Source organism: Pseudophryne corroboree, chromosome 7 (assembly GCF_028390025.1).
Source record: "Pseudophryne corroboree isolate aPseCor3 chromosome 7, aPseCor3.hap2, whole genome shotgun sequence".
Taxonomy (NCBI): domain Eukaryota; kingdom Metazoa; phylum Chordata; class Amphibia; order Anura; family Myobatrachidae; genus Pseudophryne; species Pseudophryne corroboree.
The window spans coordinates 263,932,356-263,953,635 of record NC_086450.1 but is presented as its reverse complement, the minus strand read 5'-3'; the positions used below and the strand labels follow the sequence as shown (position 1 = coordinate 263,953,635).

Here is a 21,280-nt window from a genome sequence, read left to right as displayed (position 1 = left end):
TTCTTCTTGGCAAAAAGCCTCCAGTTCCTGTAAATTCTTGGGCTGTCTTGCATGAACTGCACGTTTGAGATCTCCCCAGAGTGGCTCAATGATATTGAGGTCAGGAGACTGAGATGGCCACTCCAGAACCTTCACTTTATTCTGCTGTAGCCAATGACAGGTCGACTTGGTCTTGTGTTTTGGATCATTGTCATGTTGGAACGTCCAAGTACGTCCCATGCGTAGCTTCCGGGCTGATGAGTGCAAATTTTCTTCCAGTATTTTCTGATAACATGCTGCATTCATCTTGCCATCAATTTTGACCTAGTTTCCAGTTCCTTTGTAGCTCACTCATCCCCAAAACATCAGCGATCCACCTCCGTGTTTCACAGTAGGAATAGTGTACCTTTCATCATAGGCCTTGTTGACTCCTCTCCAAACGTAACATTTATGGTTGTGGCCAAAAAGTTCAATTTTGGTCTCATCACTCCAAGTGACTTTGTTCCAGAATTTTTGAGGCTTGACTCTGTGCTGTTTGGAGTATTGTAAGCTCGATGCTTTGTGGCATTTGCGTAGTAATGGCTTTCTTCTGGCGACTCGACCATGCAGCCCAGTTTTCTTCAAATGCCTCCTTATTGTGCATCTTGAAACAACCACACCACTTTTTTTCAGAGAGTCCTGTATTTCAGCTGAAGTTATTTGTGGATTTTTCTTTGCATCCCGAACAATTTTCCTGGCAGTTGTGGATGAAATTTTTGTGGGTCTACCTGACCGTGATTTGGTTTCCACAGAATCCCTCATTTTCCACTTCTTAATTAGAGTTTGAACACTGCTGATTGGCATTCTCAATTGCTTGGATATCTTTTATATCCCTTTCCTGTTTTATACAGTTCAATTACCTTTTCCCGCAGATCCTTTGACAATTCTTTTGCTTTCCCCATGACTCAGAATCCAGACACGTCAGTGCAGCACTGGATGAAAGATGCAAGGGTCTTTCAGGAGTCCAGAAACTCACTGACCTCTTATACACACACACTGATTACAAGCAAACAGATCACAGGTGAGGATGGTTACCTTTAGTAGCCATTCAAATCCGTTTGTGTCAACTTGTGTGCATGTTATCAGGCCAAAATCTCCAGGGTATGTAAACTTTTGATCAGGGTCATTTGGGTAGTGTCTGTTGTCATTATGATTTAAAAAAGAGTAAACACAGTTGTTTGACAATAAATGGCATCACCCAACCACTAACCATGAGTGAAAGAAAAGTTTGTGAGTTATCATTCATATTCTCTGACAAATGGCCAGAAAATCACAAATTCTGCTAGGGTATGTAAACTTATGAGCACAACTGTATGTGCAATTATTTTTCATTGTTTGAACATTTGGAAATAAAGAAGAATGTACAGTATTGTTAGTAGGCTAATCATTATTTAGTACTCCTAAGCATATTTTATGTGGTAAAAATATTGGTTTAAATGTCAACTTAAAGTGTCACTTGTAACCTGAGTTACCATGGAATCACCCAAATATACAGTTATACTTTTAGTCAGCAGAGATTGCGTTCAAACGCCACATAAATGGAACCTTAATTGGGAATCAAATTCATGACACCCATGGTGTGATAAAACTGTTGGAAATATGTTTGTACATGTTTGTTGATGTGAATGAGTTACTATATACACCAGAGGATGCCTTTAAACTATGAACAGACAAATTGCTTAACCAGTTGAGTGATTTATAGAAAAGCAGATGAGGTACAGCAGTACTCACTGTGACACACACTGGTTAGGTTGGAGCAGAGCTTGAGTGGAGTGGGGAGTTATACAGCTCATAATCGGCGGGATGTAATGGTGTCCGAGATTGCTGGAGGTACGGGATGCCGGACAATCTCTGACTTTTTTTTAAAGGCGCAATCACTTACAAGGCAAAACCATGCTTTGTAAGTGATTGCCCCTTTAAAAAACCGTCCAAGATCGGCCAGGATCTGCCACCTCCGGCGATCTCAGATGCCATTACATCCTGCCCTAGGTCTCTCCTGGAGTTAAGTGGTACACGGTTGTGTACCACTGTGGCATTCTTAAACAGTAACAAGATGGTGCAGCGCAGTACTTAGGTCAGCAGCCATCTTGATATAGGGAATGTAGCCTCCCTTGGGGAACAACATACAATCTGCACTGTAACGCACTTCACTTTCAACAAAAGCAGTGCTAACTGTGCCACCAAGTCATCATGTGTTTCATTATTTTTTAGTTCCATGCACATCACAATTGCAAGTCTGTTCATTTAACAGTACTTTAGGGGTAACATTACGTGGCCCCAAAGCACTAGTTGGGGAAATTTTGTTTTACTCTAATTGTCACTTGCAAAGCGAATAATCTATATTTGTGTTTTTGTCTTCAACAGGGGAAGATTATGCAACCTGCCAAGAAGAATTGTTATAGAGAACATACTCCAAGCCTGACCCCAGAGGGAAATGTAGTTATGAGTTTTAGTTTTGATAGCTGTCAGCTTGAGGAAGAAGAACTGCAGGCAAGAGCAGGCCATCAGGCACAAGGCGTTCTCACACTAATGGAACAAGGTAAATTACCATGCAATAAAGAACTTTTACATTATAAAGTGTACATACAAATCACTGAAAATTACACATTTACACCCTAACATCACACATTTTCCTGGGCACCGCTATTGGGGATGGGTATAAAATCCAAGCAGTTAGGATCCCTACAGTCAGGAGACTGACAGCGGCATACAGACTGCCAATATCCCGACACATCCCAGTAAGTATTTTCTACTTACCCCTACCCCTAATCCTACCCCTAACTCTAACTCACCCCTCCTGTAGCCTAACCCTACCCTCCCCTTCTGCAGCCTAACTCTAATCTTTCCTTCCTGCAATTTAACACTAACTATCCCCCACAGCCTAGCCTTCACCTCTCCAATTCCTGCAGCCTAATCCTAACCCTCCCCTTAATGCCTAACCCTCAACCCCGATACTAACCTGTGGGATGTGTTGGGATTCTGACAGTCGGGATAACCCTGTCAGTCTTCTGACTGTCTGTATTGTGATCACATTCCCTCTATTGGCTTTCTTAATTCCTGTGGCTCTTCATAGCCATCACATGTTTAAATTGCCAATTACAATGCAAATGCTGGACAGAACAGCAAGGAGAGAGGATAGGGGGAGCAGGAGGCAGCCAACTGACCATCGGATGGGATCCCGACTGTCAATATACAGACTCCCGAATCCTGACACCATCTAAAATACCTGCGGTCGGAGTCCCCACTTGGGTGTTGGTCCACGGCACCACCCGATGGGGAATAGAACTGGGCCTGAAGCGTGACAAGCGCAGCGATTCCTCGAGGAGACACGCTGCACTCGCTGCTGGGATCCCAGCTGTCGGGATCCCAGCATCAGTCTCCTGACTGCCGGGATCACGACCGCAGGGTGTCTCATACTGATCCCGGGGGAGTGATACAGAGCTGGAGGCAGTGTGGCAAGTGAAGCAGTGGATAGAAAGGGAGCGGGCCTAAACAGAATGGGGGGTAGGATCGGCCAGAGTTGGGGGCTAATGCCAGCTCCCTTTACCAATATTTTATAGATTGGCAAAAGCTTAGATTAGAACTATCACTGCCTGTATGATACATTTCTGCCACATATGCTTGTTCTTCTGTATACAGATGTTGTTAGATTGATATAATAATAAATATTGGTCCTAATTCAGACCTGATCGTAGCAGCAAAATTGTTCTCTAGTGGGCAAAACCGTGGGGGTCATTCTGAGTTGATCGCACGCTGCCAATTTTCGCAGCGCAGCAATCAGGTTACTACTGCGCATGCGTATGCACCGCAGTGCGCACGCGCATCGTACGGGTACAAACAGCATCATTGCTGGGCAATGTTTCTAGCGACGAATCCATTTGCACAGGTGATTGCAAGGAGATTGACAGAAAAGAGGGCGTTTATGGGTGTCAACTGACCGTTCTCTGGGAGAGATAGGGAAAACACAGGCGTGTCCAGGCGTTTGTAGGGCAGGTGTCTGACGTCAATTCCGGCACCGGACAGGCTGGAGCGATCGCAAGGGCTGAGTAAGTTCAGACCTACTCTGAAACTGCAAAAAACTTTTTCATCCCGCTCGGCTGCACATGCGATCGCACACTTGCAAAGCGAAAATACAATCCCCCATGGCCGGCGACTGCGTTTGCACGGCTGCAAAAAGTAGCTAGCGAGCGATCAACTCGGAATGAGGGCCCATGTGCACTGCAGGTGGGGCAAATATAACATGTGCAGAAACATTTAGATTTAGGTGGGTTATATTGTTTCTGTGCGGGGTAAATACTGGCTGCTTTATTTTTACTCTGCAATTTAAATTTCAGTTTGAACACACCCCAAATCTAACTCTCCCTGCACATGTTATATCTGCCCCACCTGCACTACACATGGGGAGTCATTCGGACCCGTTTGCATGCAGCAATTTTTCGCAGCTGTGTGAACGGGTTAGAACTGCGCATGCGCGTAGGCGGAAATGCGCATGTGTGACGCCGGGCAGCGACGCACCTGTGCATTGCCGCCCGGCGACGGCCGTCGCCTTGTAGCGACGAAATGGACAAAGTGCACAGCGGTTCGCAGCCCTGCACAGCGAATCCCCCTCTCCCCTGTAGGCGGTGACTACCTGATCGCAGCAGTGCTAAAAGTAACCTGCTAGCGATAAGGTCGGAATCACCCTCATGGTTTTGTCCATTAGAGAACAATTTTGCTGTTGCGAACAGGTCTGAATTAGGCCCATTATTGGGTATAGAGTAATATTGTTTGAGCAATCAAAGAGACCAAGGTCAAAACAAACTAAGGCGGGGTACACACCAGTCAGTTCGGGCAGTTCAGGTAAGTATACACAATTGAATACTAAGAGATCATGCGCCAAGAAAATAAGTCAAAAGTATACACACTTAACCTCGATGTGTTTGTCAGGACACCCAGCTGAGCAGGCATTTGAATTTGCCCACCCAGCTGTGACGTCAACCCCTGCAGCAAGTGTACAGGCGATCGGTGGGCCGTCTATATACACAGCTGGCTAGAAGCGCCAGTATATCTGTAGATATATTCGTGATCAGCTGTGCTGCACAGCTGACACAATATGTCTGTGAACGGTGTCGTTCACAGACATATTGGGTGTACACACCCGCCTATAGGCTTATGACATATCAGCTTGAAAGACCAGTATATTGCCTAGTATGCGTTTCTCATACTGTGGTTCACCACCCCAGAGTGGGTCACACTCATATCAGCATGGGGTTCTGACTCACCCGCAGCAAGTTTAAATGCCCTGACCGTCTGTGGCCAGAGACCCCTCAGCCACGTGGATAATGGCAGCCGCAGCACTGAAGGGGTTAACCCTCAGCTGCCAGTCACCATTTTAAATGGACAATGGGCGCTAGGTGCCATTTTAAAAAGGAACACTTGGCTCTAGGCACCATGCACTATACATGACTAAATGTATGTTTAATAATGTGTCTTAATATGTTGTATCGCTGTGCTGTGCGTAGTTGGAGAGTGATGGACTGCACAGTTATAGAACCGTTTGGACAAAGCACTTATGAGAAAAGTACAGTATGAATTATTTTGTTTATAAAAGGCTTTGACAATTGTTCTTCAGCAGCTTGTACATAGCAAGTCATATGTTAATTGTCCTAGCTCCAGCAGGGGATAGGCGTTGATTAGCAGGCCTTTTGGTGGGCAAATATTTTCTTTCAGATACAAACTTAAGTTTGGAAAGAGGCTTGTTTGTGCTTTCAGCATCTCTGTTGTGTGATAATCCAAAACTGGTTTTGCATGGAGATGTGAAGGACAAAAGTGTCTGATAAATCAGATTGTGTTTTACGAATGCAAACTAGTGGGTTTTGTGTAACAACAATTAAGATTTCCTAAACTACAATATGTAGGATGCAGATTTATGTTTAAAATTACAAGATCGTTGTCTGTGTGAGAGGGTGAATGCAATTGAAATTCAATTATATTTACATTTGTGAAAGAGACAGGAACATGTTAATCAGATTGTGTTGGGGAAAGCACGCTGGTTTGGTTCATGTATGAAAAGGAGCAGAACATTGCTTTATCTGGTTCTTAACACTTTTGAAATGTAACTTGTATTTATTTATGTTTTGTGCGATAACCTGATTGGTTGGAGAAGTCAAGGAGGGCTTACCCCCCTGTGGTACTATGTGTAGAATTGAGATAAAAATAGGAGGCCTGTGAGCAGGGCCGGACTGGCCATCTGGCACTTCTGGCAAATGCCTGAAGGGCCGATGGTCACGTGGGCCGGTCCAGTCGACCCCCGCTTGAGTCACTGAGACACACTGCCGCTCAGTCCAGCGGCAGCGTGTCTCCGCTGTCAGGATAGGAGAGCGCGCCAGCGCGGCTATGTCTGGTGGCGTGTAGCGGACTTCAAACCAGCCGCTGGTTCATGAGCCAATCAGAGCTCGCGGACCGGCAGCCAATCAGGAGCCGCCGATGCCGGTCCGCAAGCTCTGATTGGCTCACGAACCGGCGGCTAGTTTGAAGTCCTACACGCCGACGCCAGACACAGCCGCGCTCTGAGCTCTCCTCCTAACACCCTCACATCACAGCTGGAGGAGCAGCAGCAGCACTGCTGTGGGGGCAATTGTATACCTGGCACTGTGGGGCATTTGTATACCTGGCACTGTGGGGGCAATTGTTTACCTGGCACTGTGGGGGCATTTGTATATCTGGCACTGTGTGGGCATTTGTATACCTGTCAGGTATACAATTGCCCCCACAATGCCAGATCCACAATTGCCCCCACAGTGTCAGGTATTACCTGACACTGTGGGAGCAATTGTGGATCTGGCATTGTGGGGGCATTTGTATACCTGGCACTGTGGGGGCATTTGTGGATCTGGCACTGTGGGGGCATTTGTATACCTGGCACTGTGGGGCATTTGTGGATCTGGCACTGTGGGGGCATTTGTGAATCTGGCACTGTGGGGGCATTTGTATACCTGGCACTGTGGGGCATTTGTGAATCGGGCACTGTGGAGGCATTTGTATACCTGGTACTGTGGGGCATTTGTGAATTGGGCACTGTGGGGGCATTTGTATACCTGGCACTGTGGGGGCATTTGTATACCTGGCACTGTGGGGGCAATTCTGGATCTGGCACTGCACTATTGAGGGCATATGTCTGTGTATCACATCCCATTTTAATTGGCCACACCCATTTTTTGGCGTGCGTCTTCGGCGCGCGCACACAATACCTCTGTGGGACACTCTCTATCTGATTGGTCGCCGCTTAGCCCCACTGGGAGTGCACACAGACGCTCTCATTCTAGTGAATGGGGCGCGTGCGTGTCCACGCCCCTTTTCTGGAGCGAGCGCGCTTGGTTACAACATTTATTTTCTCTGACGTCCTAAGTGGATGCTGGGGACTCCGTCAGGACCATGGGGATTAGCGGCTCCGCAGGAGACAGGGCACAAAACTAAAGCTTTAGGATCAGGTGGTGTGTACTGGCTCCTCCCCCTATGACCCTCCTCCAAGCCTCAGTTAGGTTTTTGTGCCCGTCCGAGCAGGGTGCAATCTAGGTGGCTCTCTTAAGGAGCTGCTTAGAAAAAGTTTTTAGGTTTCTTATTTTCAGTGAGTCCTGCTGGCAACAGGCTCACTGCATCGAGGGACTTAGGGGAGAGAAGTTCAACTCACCTGCGTGCAGGATGGATTGGCTTCTTAGGCTACTGGACACCATTAGCTCCAGAGGGAGTCGGAACACAGGTCTCACCCTGGGGTTCGTCCCGGAGCCGCGCCGCCGACCCCCCTTGCAGATGCTGAAGATTGAAGGTCCAGAAACCGGCGGCAGAAGGCTTTTCAGTCTTCATGAAGGTAGCGCACAGCACTGCAGCTGTGCGCCATTGTTGTCACACACTTCACACCAACGGTCACGGAGGGTGCAGGGCGTTGCTGGGGGCGCCCTGGGCAGCAATGTATAATACCTTATTCTGGCTAAAAATACATCACATATAGCCCCTGGAGGCTATATGGATGTATTTAACCCCTGCCAGGTCTCAGAAAAACGGGAGAAGAAGCCCGCCGAAAAGGGGGCGGGGCCTATTCTCCTCAGCACACAGCGCCATTTTCCCTCACAGAAATGCTGGTGGGAAGGCTCCCAGGCTCTCCCCTGCACTGCACTACAGAAACAGGGTTAAAACAGAGAGGGGGGGCACTTATTTGGCGATATGTATATATATATTAAAATGCTATAAGGGAAAAACACTTATATAAAGGTTGTCCCTGTATAATATAGCGTTTTTGGTGTGTGCTGGCAAACTCTCCCTCTGTCTCCCCAAAGGGCTAGTGGGGTCCTGTCCTCTATCAGAGCATTCCCTGTGTGTGTGCTGTGTGTCGGTACTTGTGTGTCGACATGTATGAGGACGATGTTGGTGAGGAGGCGGAGCAATTGCCGGTAATGGTGATGTCACTCTCTAGGGAGTCGACACCGGAATGGATGGCTTATTTAAGGAATTATGTGATAATGTCAACACGCTGCAAGGTCGGTTGACGACATGAGACGGCCGGCAAACCAATTAGTACCTGTCCAGGCGTCTAAAACACCGTCAGGGGCGTTAAAACGTCCTTTTTACCTCAGTCGGTCGACACAGACACAGACACGGACACTGACTCCAGTGTCGACGGTGAAGAAACAAACGTATTTTCCTTTAGGGCCACACGTTACTTGTTAAGGGCAATGAAGGAGATGTTACATATTTCTGATACTACAAGTACCACAAAAAAGGGTATTATGTGGAGTGTGAAAAAACTACATGTGGTTTTTCCTGAATCAGATAAATTAAATGAAGTGTGTGATGATGCGTGGGTTTCCCCCGATAGAAAATTATTGGCGGTATACCCTTTCCCGCCAGAAGTTATGGTGCGTTGGGAAACACACCTTAGGGTGGATAAGGCGCTCACACGCTTATAAAAACAAGTGGCGTTACCGTCTCCAGATACGGACGCCCTCAAGGAGCCAACTGATAGGAGGTTGGAAAATATCCTAAAAAGTATATACACACATACTGGTGTTATACTGCGACCAGCGATCGCCTCAGCCTGGATGGGCAGCGCTGGGGTGGCTTGGTCGGATTCCCTGACTGGAAATATTGATACCCTTGACAGGGACAGTATTTTATTGACTATAGAGCATTTAAAAGATGCATTTCTATATATACGAAACTCTGGCATCAAGAGTAAGTGCGATGTCCATATCTGCCAGACGATGTTTATGGACACGACAGTGGTCAGGTGATGCAGATTCCAAACGGCACATGGAAGTATTGCCGTATAAAGGGGAGGAGTTATTTGGGGTCGGTCCATTGGACCTGGTGGCCACGGCAACAGCTAGAAAATCCACCTTTTTTACCCCAAGTCACATCTCAGCAGAAAAAGACATAGTCTTTTCAGCCTCAGTCCTTTCGTCCCCATAATATCTGCCCAGGGATAGAGGTAAGGGAAGAAGACTGCAGCAGGCAGCCCATTCCCAGGAACAGAAGCCTTCCACCGCTTCTGCCAAGTCCTCAGCATGACGCTGGGGCCGTACAAACAGGTGCGGTGGGGGGTCGTCTCAAGAGTTTCAGCACGCAGTGGGCTCACTCGCAAGTGGACCCCTGGATCCTACAAGTAGTATCCCAGGGGTACAGATTGGAGATTCGAGACGTCTCCCCCTCGCAGGTTCCTGAAGTTTGCTTTACCAACGTCTACCTCCGACAGGGAGGCAGTATTGGAAACAATTCACAAGCTGTATTCCCAGCAGGTGATAATCAAAGTACCCCTCCTACAACAAGTAAAAGGGAATTATTCCACACTATATTGTGGTACTGAAGCCAGACGGCTCGGTGAGACCTGTTCTAAATGGAGTCACTCAGAGCAGTGATAGCGAACCAGGAAGAAGGGGACTATATGGTGTCCCTGGACATCAAGGATGCTTACCTCCATGTCCAAATTTGCCCTTCTCACAAAGGGTACCTCAGGTTCGTGGTACAAAACTGTCACTATCAGTTTCAGACGCTGCCGTTTGGATTGTCCACGGCACCCCGGGTCTTTACCAAGGTAATGGCCGAAATGATGATTCTTCTTCAAAGAAAAGGCGTCTTAATTATCCCTTACTTGGACGATCTCCTGATAAGGGCAAGGTCCAGAGAACAGTTGGAGGTCTGAGTAGCACTATCTCAAGTAGTTCTACGACAGCACGGGTGGAGTCTAAATATTCCAAAATCGCAGCTGTCTCCGACGACACGTCTGCTGTCCCTAGGGATGATTCTGGACACAGTCCAGAAAAAGGTGTTTCTCCCGGAGGAGAAAGCCAGGGAGTTATCCGAGCTAGTCAGGAACCTCCAAAAACCAGGAAAAGTGTCAGTGCATCATTGCACAAGGGTCCTGGGAAAAATGGTGGCTTCTTACGAAGCGATTCCATTCGGCAGATTTCACGCAAGAACTTTTCAGTGGGATCTGCTGGACAAATGGTCCGGATCGCATCTTCAGATGCATCAGCGGATAACCCTGTCTCCAAGGACAAGGGTGTCTCTTCTGTGGTGGCTGCAGAGTGCTCATCTACTAAAGGGCCACAGTTATGCATTCAGGACTGGGTCCTGGTGACCACGGATTCCAGCTTGAAAGGCTGGGGAGCAGTCACACAGGGAAAAATTTTCCAGGGAGTGTGATCAAGTCTGGGGACTTCTCTCCGCATAAATATACTGGAGCTAAGAGCAATTTACAATGCTCTAAGCTTAGCAAGACCTCTGCTTCAAGGTCAGCCGGTATTGATCCAGTGGGACAACATCACGGCAGTCGCCCACGTAAACAGACAGGGCGGCACAAGAAGCAGGAGGACAATGGCAGAAACTGCAAGGATTCTTCGCTGGGCGGAAAATCATGTGATAGCACTGTCAGCAGTTTTCATTCCGGGAGTGGACAACTGGGAAGCAGACTTCCTCAGCACGACCTCCACCCGGGAGAGTGGGGACTTCATCGAGAAGTTTTTTCCACATGATTGTGCACCGTTGGGAAAGACCAAAGGTGGACATGATGGCGTCCCGCCTGAACAAAAAACTGGACAGGTATTGCGCCAGGTCAAGAGACCCTCAGGCAATAGCTGTGGACGTTCTGGTAACACCAGGGGTGTACCAGTCGGTGTATGTGTTCCCTCCTCTGCTTCTCATACCAAAGGTACTGAGAATTATAAGAAGTAGAGGAGTAAGAACTATACTCGTGGCTCCGGATGGGCCAAGAAGGACTTGGTACCCGGAACTTCAAGAGATGCTCACAGAGGACTCAGGGCCTCTGCCGATAAGAAGGGACTTGTTTCAGCAAGTACCATGTCTGTTCCAAGACTTACCGCGGCTGCGTTTGACGGCATGGCGGTTGAACGCCGGATCCTAAGGGAAAAAGGCATTCCGGAAGAGGTCATTCCTACCCTGGTCAAAGCCAGGAAGGAGGTGACCGCACAACATTATCACCACATGTGGCGAAAATATGTTGCGTGGTGTGAGGCCAGGAAGGCCCCACGAAGAAATTTCAACTCGGTCGATTCCTGCATTTCCTGCAAACAGGAGTGTCTATGGGCCTCAAATTGGGGTCCATTAAGGTTCAAATTTCGGCCCTGTCGATTTTCTTCCAGAAAGAATTGGCTTCAGTTCCTGAAGTCCAGAAATTTGACAAGGGAGTACTGCATATACAACCCCCTTTTGTGCCTCCAGTGGCACTGTGGGATCTCAGCGTAGTCCTGGGATTCCTCAAATCACGTTGGTTTAAACCGCTCAAATCTGTGGATTTGAAATATCTCACATGGAAAGTGACCATGATGTTGGCCCTGGCCTCGGCCAGGCGAGTGTCAGAATTGGCGGCTTTGTCTCACAAAAGCCCATATCTGATTGTCCATTCGGACAGGGCAGAGCTGCGGACTCGTCCCCAGTTTCTCCCTAAGTTGGTGTCAGCGTTTCATCTGAACCAGCTTATTGTGGTACCTGCGGCTACTAGAGACTTGGAGGACTCCAAGTTGCTAGATGTTGTCAGGGCCCTGAAAATATAGATTTCCAGGACGGCTGGAGTCAGGAAAACTGACTTGCTGTTATCCTGTATGCACCCAAAAAACTGGGTGCTCTTGCTTCTACGCAGACGATTGCTAGTTGAATGTGTAGTACAATTCAGCTTGCACATTCTGTGGCAGGACTGCCACAGCCAAAATATATAAATGCCCATTCCACAAGGAAGGTGGGCTCATCTTGGGCGACTGCCCGAGGGGTCTCGGCTTTGCAACTTTGCCGAGCTGCTACTTGGTCAGGGGCACACCCTGGCTGAGGAGGACCTGGAGTTCTCTCACTCGGTGCTGCAGAGTCATCCGCACTCTCCCGCCCGTTTGGGAGCTTTGGTATAATCCCCATGGTCCTGACGGAGTCCCCAGCATCCACTTAGGACGTCAGAGAAAATAAGATTTTACTTACCGATAAATCTATTTCTCGTAGTCCGTAGTGGATGCTGGGCGCCCATCCCAAGTGCGGATTGTCTGCAATACTTGTACATAGTTGTTAAAAAAATCGGGTTGTTATTGTTGTGAGCCGTCTGTTCAGAGGCTCCTACGTTTGTCATACTGTTAACTGGGTTCAGATCACAGGTTATACGGTGTGATTGGTGTGGCTGGTATGAGTCTTACCCGGGATTCAATATCCTTCCTTATTGTGTACGCTCGTCCGGGCACAGTATCCTAACTGAGGCTTGGAGGAGGGTCATAGGGGGAGGAGCCAGTACACACCACCTGATCCTAAAGCTTTAGTTTTGTGCCCTGTCTCCTGCGGAGCCGCTAATCCCCATGGTCCTGACGGAGTCCCCAGCATCCACTACGGACTACGAGAAATAGATTTATCGGTAAGTAAAATCTTATTTTTCCATACCCCCACGTCAACATTTCAACTTCAACCAATGGTTGTGTGTATTTTAATACAGAATGATGTACACTTGTATGTTGTTATAATATTAATTATATTTGTAAGAGCATAGACTAAGAATAGGAGGAGTCAGGAATAGTAAGGAAGGAGTCAGATACTGACACCGAGGTGGGCCTGTGTGCTTCAAAAATGCCAGGGCCTATTTTTGGTCCCAGTCCGGCCCTGCCTGTGAGCCTCTAAGTGTATTATACCATTTTCTCTATCGTCCTAGTGGATGCTGGGGTTCCTGAAAGGACCATGGGGAATAGCGGCTCCGCAGGAGACAGGGCACAAAAGTAAAGCTTTTCCGATCAGGTGGTGTGCACTGGCTCCTCCCCCTATGACCCTCCTCCAGACTCCAGTTAGATTTTTGTGCCCGGCCGAGAAGGGTGCAATTCTAGGTGGCTCTCCTAAAGAGCTGCTTAGAGAAAGTTTAGCTTAGGTTTTTTATTTTACAGTGAGTCCTGCTGGCAACAGGATCACTGCAACGAGGGACTGAGGGGAGAAGAAGTGAACTCACCTGCGTGCAGGATGGATTGGCTTCTTGGCTACTGGACATCAGCTCCAGAGGGACGATCACAGGTACAGCCTGGATGGTCACCGGAGCCGCGCCGCCGGCCCCCTTGCAGATGCTGAAGTTAGAAGAGGTCCAGAATCGGCGGCTGAAGACTCTGACAGTCTTCTAAAGGTAGCGCACAGCACTGCAGCTGTGCGCCATTTTCCTCTCAGCACACTTCACACGCTGTCACTGAGGGTGCAGGGCGCTGGGGGGGGGCGCCCTGGGAGGCAAATGTAAACCTATATACTGGCTAAAAATACCTCACATATAGCCCCCAGAGGCTATATGGAGATATTTAACCCCTGCCAAACTTCACTAAAGAGCGGGAGACGAGCCCGCCGGAAAAGGGGCGGGGCCTATCTCCTCAGCACACAGCGCCATTTTTTCTCTCACAGAAAGGCTGGAGAGAAGGCTCCCAGGCTCTCCCCTGCACTGCACTACAGAAACAGGGTTTAAACAGAGAGGGGGGCACTAATTGGCGATATAAATATATATATAAAGATGCTATTAGGGAGAAACACTTATATAAGGTTGTCCCTATGTAATTATAGCGTTTTTTGGTGTGTGCTGGCAAACTCTCCCTCTGTCTCTCCAAAGGGCTAGTGGGGTCCTGTCCTCTGTCAGAGCATTCCAGGTGTGTGTGCTGTGTGTCGGTACGTGTGTGTCGACATGTATGAGGACGATGTTGGAGGAGGCGGAGAAATTGCCTGTAATGGTGATGTCACTCTCTAGGGAGTCGACACCGGAATGGATGGCTTATTTAGGGAATTACGTGAAAATGTCAACACGCTGCAAGGTCGGTTGACGACATGAGACGGCCGACAAACAATTAGTACCGGTCCAGGCGTCTCAGAAACACCGTCAGGGGTTTTTAAAAAAACGCCCATTTACCTCAGTCGGTCGACACAGACACAGACACGGACACTGAATCCAGTGTCGACGGTGAATAAACAAACGTATTCCTCATTAGGGCCACACGTTAAGGGCAATGAAGGAGGTGTTACATATTTCTGATACTACAAGTACCACAAAAAAGGGTATTATGTGGGAGTGAAAAAACTACCTGTAGTTTTTCCTGAATCAGATAAAATAAAATGAAGTGTGTGATGATGCGTGGGTTTACCCCGATAGCAAATATTGGCGTTATACCCTTTCCCGCCAGAAGTTAGGGCGCGTTGGGAAACACCCCTTAGGGTGGATAAGGCGCTCACACGCTTATCAAGTGGCGTTACCGTCTCCAGATACGGCCGCCCTCAAGGAGCCAGCTGATAGGCAGCTGGAAAAATATCCTAAAAAGTATATACACACATACGGTGGTTATACTGCGACCAGCGATCGCCATCAGCCTGGAGATGCAGTGCTGGGTTGGCTTGGTCGAATTCCCTGACTAAAAATATTTTATTGATATAGAGAATTTAATAGGATGCATTCTATATATATGTATGCGAGATGCACAGAGGGATATTTGCACTCTGGCATCAAGATAAGTGCGTTGTCCATATCTCCCAGAAGATGTCATGGACACGACAGTGGTCAGGTGATACAGATCCCATACGGCACATGGAAGTATTGCCGTATAAAGGGAAGGAGTTATTTGGGGTCGGTCCATCGGACCTGGGGGCCACGGCTACAGCTGGGAAATCCAACCTTTTTACCCCAAGTTACATCTCAGCAGAAAAAGACACTGTCTTTTCAGCCTCAATCCTTCCGTTTCCCATGTGGGCAAGCGGGCAAAAGGCCAGTCATATCTGCCCAGACATAGAGGAAAGGGAAGTAGACTGCAGCAGGCAGCCCCTTCCCAGGAAAAGAAGCCCTCCACCGCGTCTGCCAAGTCCTCAGCGTGACGCTGGGGCCGTGCAAGCGGACTCAGGTGAGGTGGGGGGGTAGTCTCAAGAGTCTCAGCGCGCAGTGGGATCACTCGCAAGTTGACCCCTAGATCGTACAAGTATTATCCCAGGGGTACAGATTGGAGAGTCGAGACATTTTTTCCTCGCAGGTTCCTGAAGCCTGCTTTACCAACGGCTCCCTCCGACAGGGAGGCAGTATTGGGAAAAAATTCACAAGCTGTATTTCCAGCAGGTGATAATCAAAGTACCCCTCCTACAACAAGGAAAAGGGTATTAGTCTTCCACACTATATTGTGGTACTGAAGCCAGAAGGCTTGGTGAGACATAGTCTAAATCTGAAATCTTTGAACACTTACATAAAAAGGTTCAAATCAAGATGGAGTCACTCAGAGCAGTGATAGAGAACCGGAAAAAAGGGGACTATATGGTGTCCCTGGACATCAAGGATTACCTCCATGTCCAAATTTGCCCTTCTCAACAAGGGTACCTCTGGTTCGTGATACAGAACTGTCAATATCAGTTTCAGACGCTGCCGTTGAATTATCCACGGCACCCCGGGCCTTTACCAAGGTAATGGCCGAAAAGATGATTCTTAAAAGAAGAAAGGCATCTTAATTATCCCTTACTTGGACGATATCCTGAAAGGGGCAAGTTTCCAGAGAACAGTTGGAGGTCGGAAAAGAACTATCTAAAGTAGTTCTACGACAGCACGAGTGGATTCTAAATATTCCAAAAATCGCAGCTGTTTTCCGATGATACGTCTGCTGTTCCTAGGAATGATTCTGGGCATAGTCCAGAAAGAGGTATTTCTCCTGGAGGGGAAAGCCAGGGAGTTATCCGACCTAGTCAGAAACCTCCTAAAACCAGGCCAAGTATCAGTGCATCAATGCACAGGAGTCCTGGGAAAAATGGTGGCTTCTTACGAAGCGATTCCATTCGGCAGATCTCACGCAAAAACTTTTCAGGGGGATTTGCGGGACGAATGGTCCGGATCGCATCTTCAGATGCATCAGCGGATAACCCTGTCTCCAAGGACAAGGGTGTCTCTTCTGTGGGGGCTGCAGAGTGTTCATCTTCTAGAGGGCAGCACATTCAGCATTCAGGACTGTGTTCTGGTGACCACGGATGCCAGTCTGAGAGGCTGGGGAACAGTCACACAGGGAAGAAATTTCCAAGGAAGTGTGGTCAAGTCTGGAGATTTCTCTCCACATGAATATACTGGAGCTAAGGGCAATTTACGATGCTCTGAGCCTAGGAAGACCTCTGCTTCAAAGTCAACCGGTGCTGATCCAGTAGGACATCATCATGGCAGTCGCCCACGTAAACAGACGGGGCGGCACAAGAAGCAGGAGGGCAATGACAGCAAGGATTCTTCGCTGGGCGAAAAATCATGTGATAACACTGTCAGCAGTGTTCATTCCGGGAGTGGACAACTAGGAAGATTTCCTCAGCATGAATGAATTCCACCCGGAAAAGTGGGAACTTCATCTGGAAGTTTCCACATGTTTGTAAACCGTTGGGAAAGACCAAAGGTGGTTATGATGGCGTCCCACATGAAGCGCCAGGTCTAGAGACCCTCAGGCAATAGCTGGGACGCTCTGGTAACACCGTGGGTGTACCAGTCGGTGTATGTGTTCCCTCCTCTGCCTTTCATACCCAGTGTATGGAGAATGATAGGAAGGAGAGGAGTAAGAACTATACTCGTGGCTCCGGTTTGGCCAAGAAGAACTTGGTACCCGGAACTTCAAGAGATACTAGAAAGGATCTTGATTCAGCAAGAATCATGTCTGTTCCATGACTTACCGCAGCCGCGTTGACGGGTGAACGCCGGATCCTAAGGGAAAAAGGCATTCCGGAAGAGGTCATCCCTACCCTGGTCAGAGCCAGGAAGGAGGTGACCGCACAACATTATCACTGCTTAGGTGAAAATGTGTTCCATGGTGTGAGGCCAGGAAGGCTCCACGGAAGAATTTCAACTAGGTTAATTCCTACATTTCCTGCAAACAGGAGTGTATATGGGTCTCAAATTGGGGTCCATTAAGGTTCAAATTTCGACCGGTCGATTTTCTTCCAGAAAGAAATTGGCTTCAGTTCCTGAAGTCCAGAAGTTGTTAAGGGAGTACTGCATATACAACCCCCTTTTGATGTCTCCAGTGGCACTGGGCGATCTCAACGTAGTTTGGGATTCCTAAAATCACATTGGTTTAAACAACTCAAATCTGTGGATTTGATATATCTCACATGGAAAGCGACCATGCTGTTGGTCCTGGCCTCGGCCAGGCGAGTGTCAGAATTGGCGGCTTTATCTCACAAAGCCATATCTGATTGTCCATTCGGACAGAGCAAAGCTGTGGACTCGTCCCCAGTTTCTCCCTAAGGTGGTGTCAGCGTTTCACCTGAACCAGCTTATTGTGGTACCTGCGGCTACTAGGGACTTGGAGGACTCCAAGTTGCTGGATGTTGTCAGGGCCCTGAAAATATAGTTTCCAGGTCGGCTGGAGTCAGGAAATCTGACTTGCTGTTTATCCTGTATGCACCCAACAAGCTGGGTGCTCCTGCTTCTAAGCAGACTATTGCTCGTTGGATTTGTAGTACAATTCAGCTTGCACATTCTGTGGCAGGCTTGCCACAGCAAAAAATATGTAAATGCCCATTCCACAAGGAAGGTGGGCTCATCTTGGGCGGCTGCCCGAGGGGTCTCGGCATTACAACTCTGCCGAGCAGCTACGTGGTCGGGGGAGAACACGTTTGTAAAATTCTACAAATTTGATACCCTGGCAAAAAGAGGACCTGGAGTTCTCTCATTCGGTGCTGCAGAGTCATCCGCACTCTCCCGCCCGTTTGGGAGCTTTGGTATAATCCCCATGGTCCTTTCAGGAACCCCAGCATCCACTAGGACGATAGAGAAAATAAGAATTTACTTACCGATAATTCTATTTCTCGGAGTCCGTAGTGGATGCTGGGCGCCCATCCCAAGTGCGGATTATTCTGCAATACTTGTACATAGTTATTGTTACAAAAATCGGGTTATTGTTGTAGGAAGCCGTCTTTCAGAGGCTCCTTTTGTTATCATACTGTTAACTGGGTTTAGATCACAAGTTGTACGGTGTGATTGGTGTGGCTGGTATGAGTCTTACCCGGGATTCAAAATTCCTCCCTTATTGTGTACGCTCGTCCGGGCACAGTACCTAACTGGAGTCTGGAGGAGGGTCATAGGGGGAGGAGCCAGTGCACACCACCTGATCGGAAAAGCTTTACTTTTGTGCCCTGTCTCCAGCGGAGCCGCTATTCCCCATGGTCCTTTCAGGAACCCCAGCATCCACTACGGACTCCGAGAAATAGAATTATCGGTAAGTAAATTCTTATTTTCACTCTGCTGTAAACATCTTCCTGTATTGCTGATTCTTTTTGAAGACTGTATTGGGAAAATAAAACATCTTCTGCCTCAAGATCTTCATCTTGTGACCAGCAGGGCTAGGCGAAACCTAGCTTCGTTTTCCGGCTGTCCAGGGTTCACCCAGTGTCTCGAAGTTCCGCCTTCCGCCTGCTACTGTGCTGTGCTTAGGAAAGCGACGATTGGGGATTTGTCAACACCACATAGGGGTGGTAAGACAGCGTGTCGATGCATACAGAGCAGAGCCATGGTTCCAGACACCACAGCTACAAGGATTCTGGTGGTGGCAACGTAGTACCTGCCCACTGCGCAGTGGGTGGAGTCAGTAACAGGCAATTACTGATGGTAAGTGGGAATCCCCTAATTGGCCAGGTCCCGTGTGACCTAAAACTCCATTCTATGACTGGGGGCGGGACGCGATGCGATGAGGGCTCTCGTACGGGACCGTCTGGTCACACCGTCCATACTGAACTCACAGTGGTACACCTGCACCAACACGTGGTGTTGAGTTCGAAATTGAAAAGAACCTGGTCTCCCGAATACGCTATGAACGTCTTCAATAATAAAAGTGGGAATACTGAACAATTTTTTTCCCTCAGTATCCACCAGGGAGGATCCGACGCTGGGAGTAGTGCATAACGATAGTGAAGATAATGACTCTTGGCTTGATACTCTTTTAAGTGAGGAAGTAGTCCTGGAGAGACTAAGCAAAATAAAGATTAATAAATCACCAGGCCCAGATGGCATTCATCCGAGGGTTATTATGGAGCTGAGGTCACAGCTAGCAAAACATCTATACTTGATTTTCTATAGTTCTATTAGATCAGGCAGGGTACCAAAGGATTGGTGCATAGCTGAGTTAGTGCCCTTATTTAAAAAGGGAACTAAAGATAATCCGGGTAACTATAGACCAGTTAGTTTAACCTCTATAGTGGCTAAAATATTGGAAGGAATTTTGAGGGATAGCATAGAGAATTATCTGCATACTACTAAAATTAATAGCAAAAGTCAGCATGGGTTTGTAAGGGGCAGATCATGTCAAACTAACTTAATTAGCTTCTACGGAGAAGTGAGCGAGCATCTTGACCAGGGAAAAGCAGTGGATGTGGTCTATTTAGATTTCACAAAAGCCTTCGATACAGTGTCTCACGGGAGACTGATCATCAAATTAAGGGAACTTGGCCTAGGATATATTATTTGTACATGGATAAGTAATTGGCTGGATAACAGAGTACAACGAGTAATGGTAAATGGGATGTTCTCTAGCTGGGCACCAGTAGTCAGTGGAATACAGCAAGGGTCCGTACTTGGCCTTCTACTGTTCAATATATTAATCAATGATCTAGGAATAGGCCTGGAAAGCACAGTGTCAATCTTTGCAGATAATACTAAACTGTGTCAGGTAATTAATTCAGAAAGTGATGTGGATTCTCTACAAAATGACTTATTTAAACTTGAAACCTGGGCGTCTAAATGGAGAATGAAGTTCAATATAGAGAAATGCAAAGTTTTGCATTTTGGGATAAAAACCACATTTGCATCCTACACTCTAAATGGGAAAAATGTAGGGGTAACTGTGGTGGAAAAAGATTTAGGGGTGCTCATAGATAATAGGCTTAACAACAGTACACAATGTCAAAATGCAGCAAAGAAGGCAAGTAAAGTGCTTGCGTGCATGAAACGGGGCATTGAGACGAGGGACAAGGATCCTGCTGCTGTACAAATCTTTGATGCGCCATATTATAAAAAAGATATAGGGGAGCTAGAAAGAGTTCAAAGACGAACTACTAAATTTATTAAACGGTTAGAGACACTGGCGTATGAGGAAAGGCTTACTAGGTTAAATATGTATACAGTTGAAAAGAAGCGTATAAGAGGAGACATTATTATTTTTTTTTTTTTAAACATTCATTTTTATTAGAAATATTTTCACACATAAAGGGGGAACAGAAAAAAGAAATGGGGAAGACAATGGGGAAGTCCAGAATGAGTACCAGAATAGAATCGAAAATATTGAACATATCAAACATATTAAACATATTGAACAGTTGGTCGAATAAACAGCAGGTTACAATGTCCATGTAAAGGAAACATATGCACTGAAAAAACAAAAACAAAACAAAGTTGGAAAAATAGCTTAATAACAAAATGTTAATGAAAAGTCCATTACCAAATTGTACAGATACTATATCATAGAATAATAAAAGGATATTATGTGGAATGAAGTACAGATAAATCAGTTGGAGAACTGTAAATTAATAGTTGGCCTGCTCTTTCTCTACAGTCAGTCCATCTAAACCATTTCATGTGAATGGAGTTTGGAGAGGAAGAGTATTTAGCTTCAGCTGTTTCGAAAATGAAATGTTTATGAATCTTATTTTGAATAGTTACTAAAGAGGGAAGGTTCTCAGATTTCCACAGTTGGGCAATAGCGGCTTTAGTGGCTATTAAGATATGCCCCAATACATATTTATCGCCTACAGTGAGTTGGTCTAAGTATAAATGAAATAGCGCCAAAGCTGGGTC

The 21,280-nt window shown here is 47.1% G+C and overlaps 1 protein-coding gene across 3 annotated transcripts in view; it reads left to right on the top strand.

Moving 5' to 3' along the window:
• SLC29A4 (solute carrier family 29 member 4) overlaps positions 1 to 21,280 on the top strand; it is a 601,272-nt gene that overhangs the window by 20,986 nt on the left and 559,006 nt on the right. For all 3 annotated transcript variants that reach the window (XM_063934124.1, XM_063934122.1, XM_063934123.1), the window contains one exon: positions 2,383 to 2,557. In XM_063934124.1, coding sequence (XP_063790194.1) covers positions 2,392 to 2,557 — 166 coding nt within the window. In that variant the 5' untranslated portion in view covers positions 2,383 to 2,391. The remainder of the gene's footprint in view (positions 1 to 2,382; positions 2,558 to 21,280) is intronic.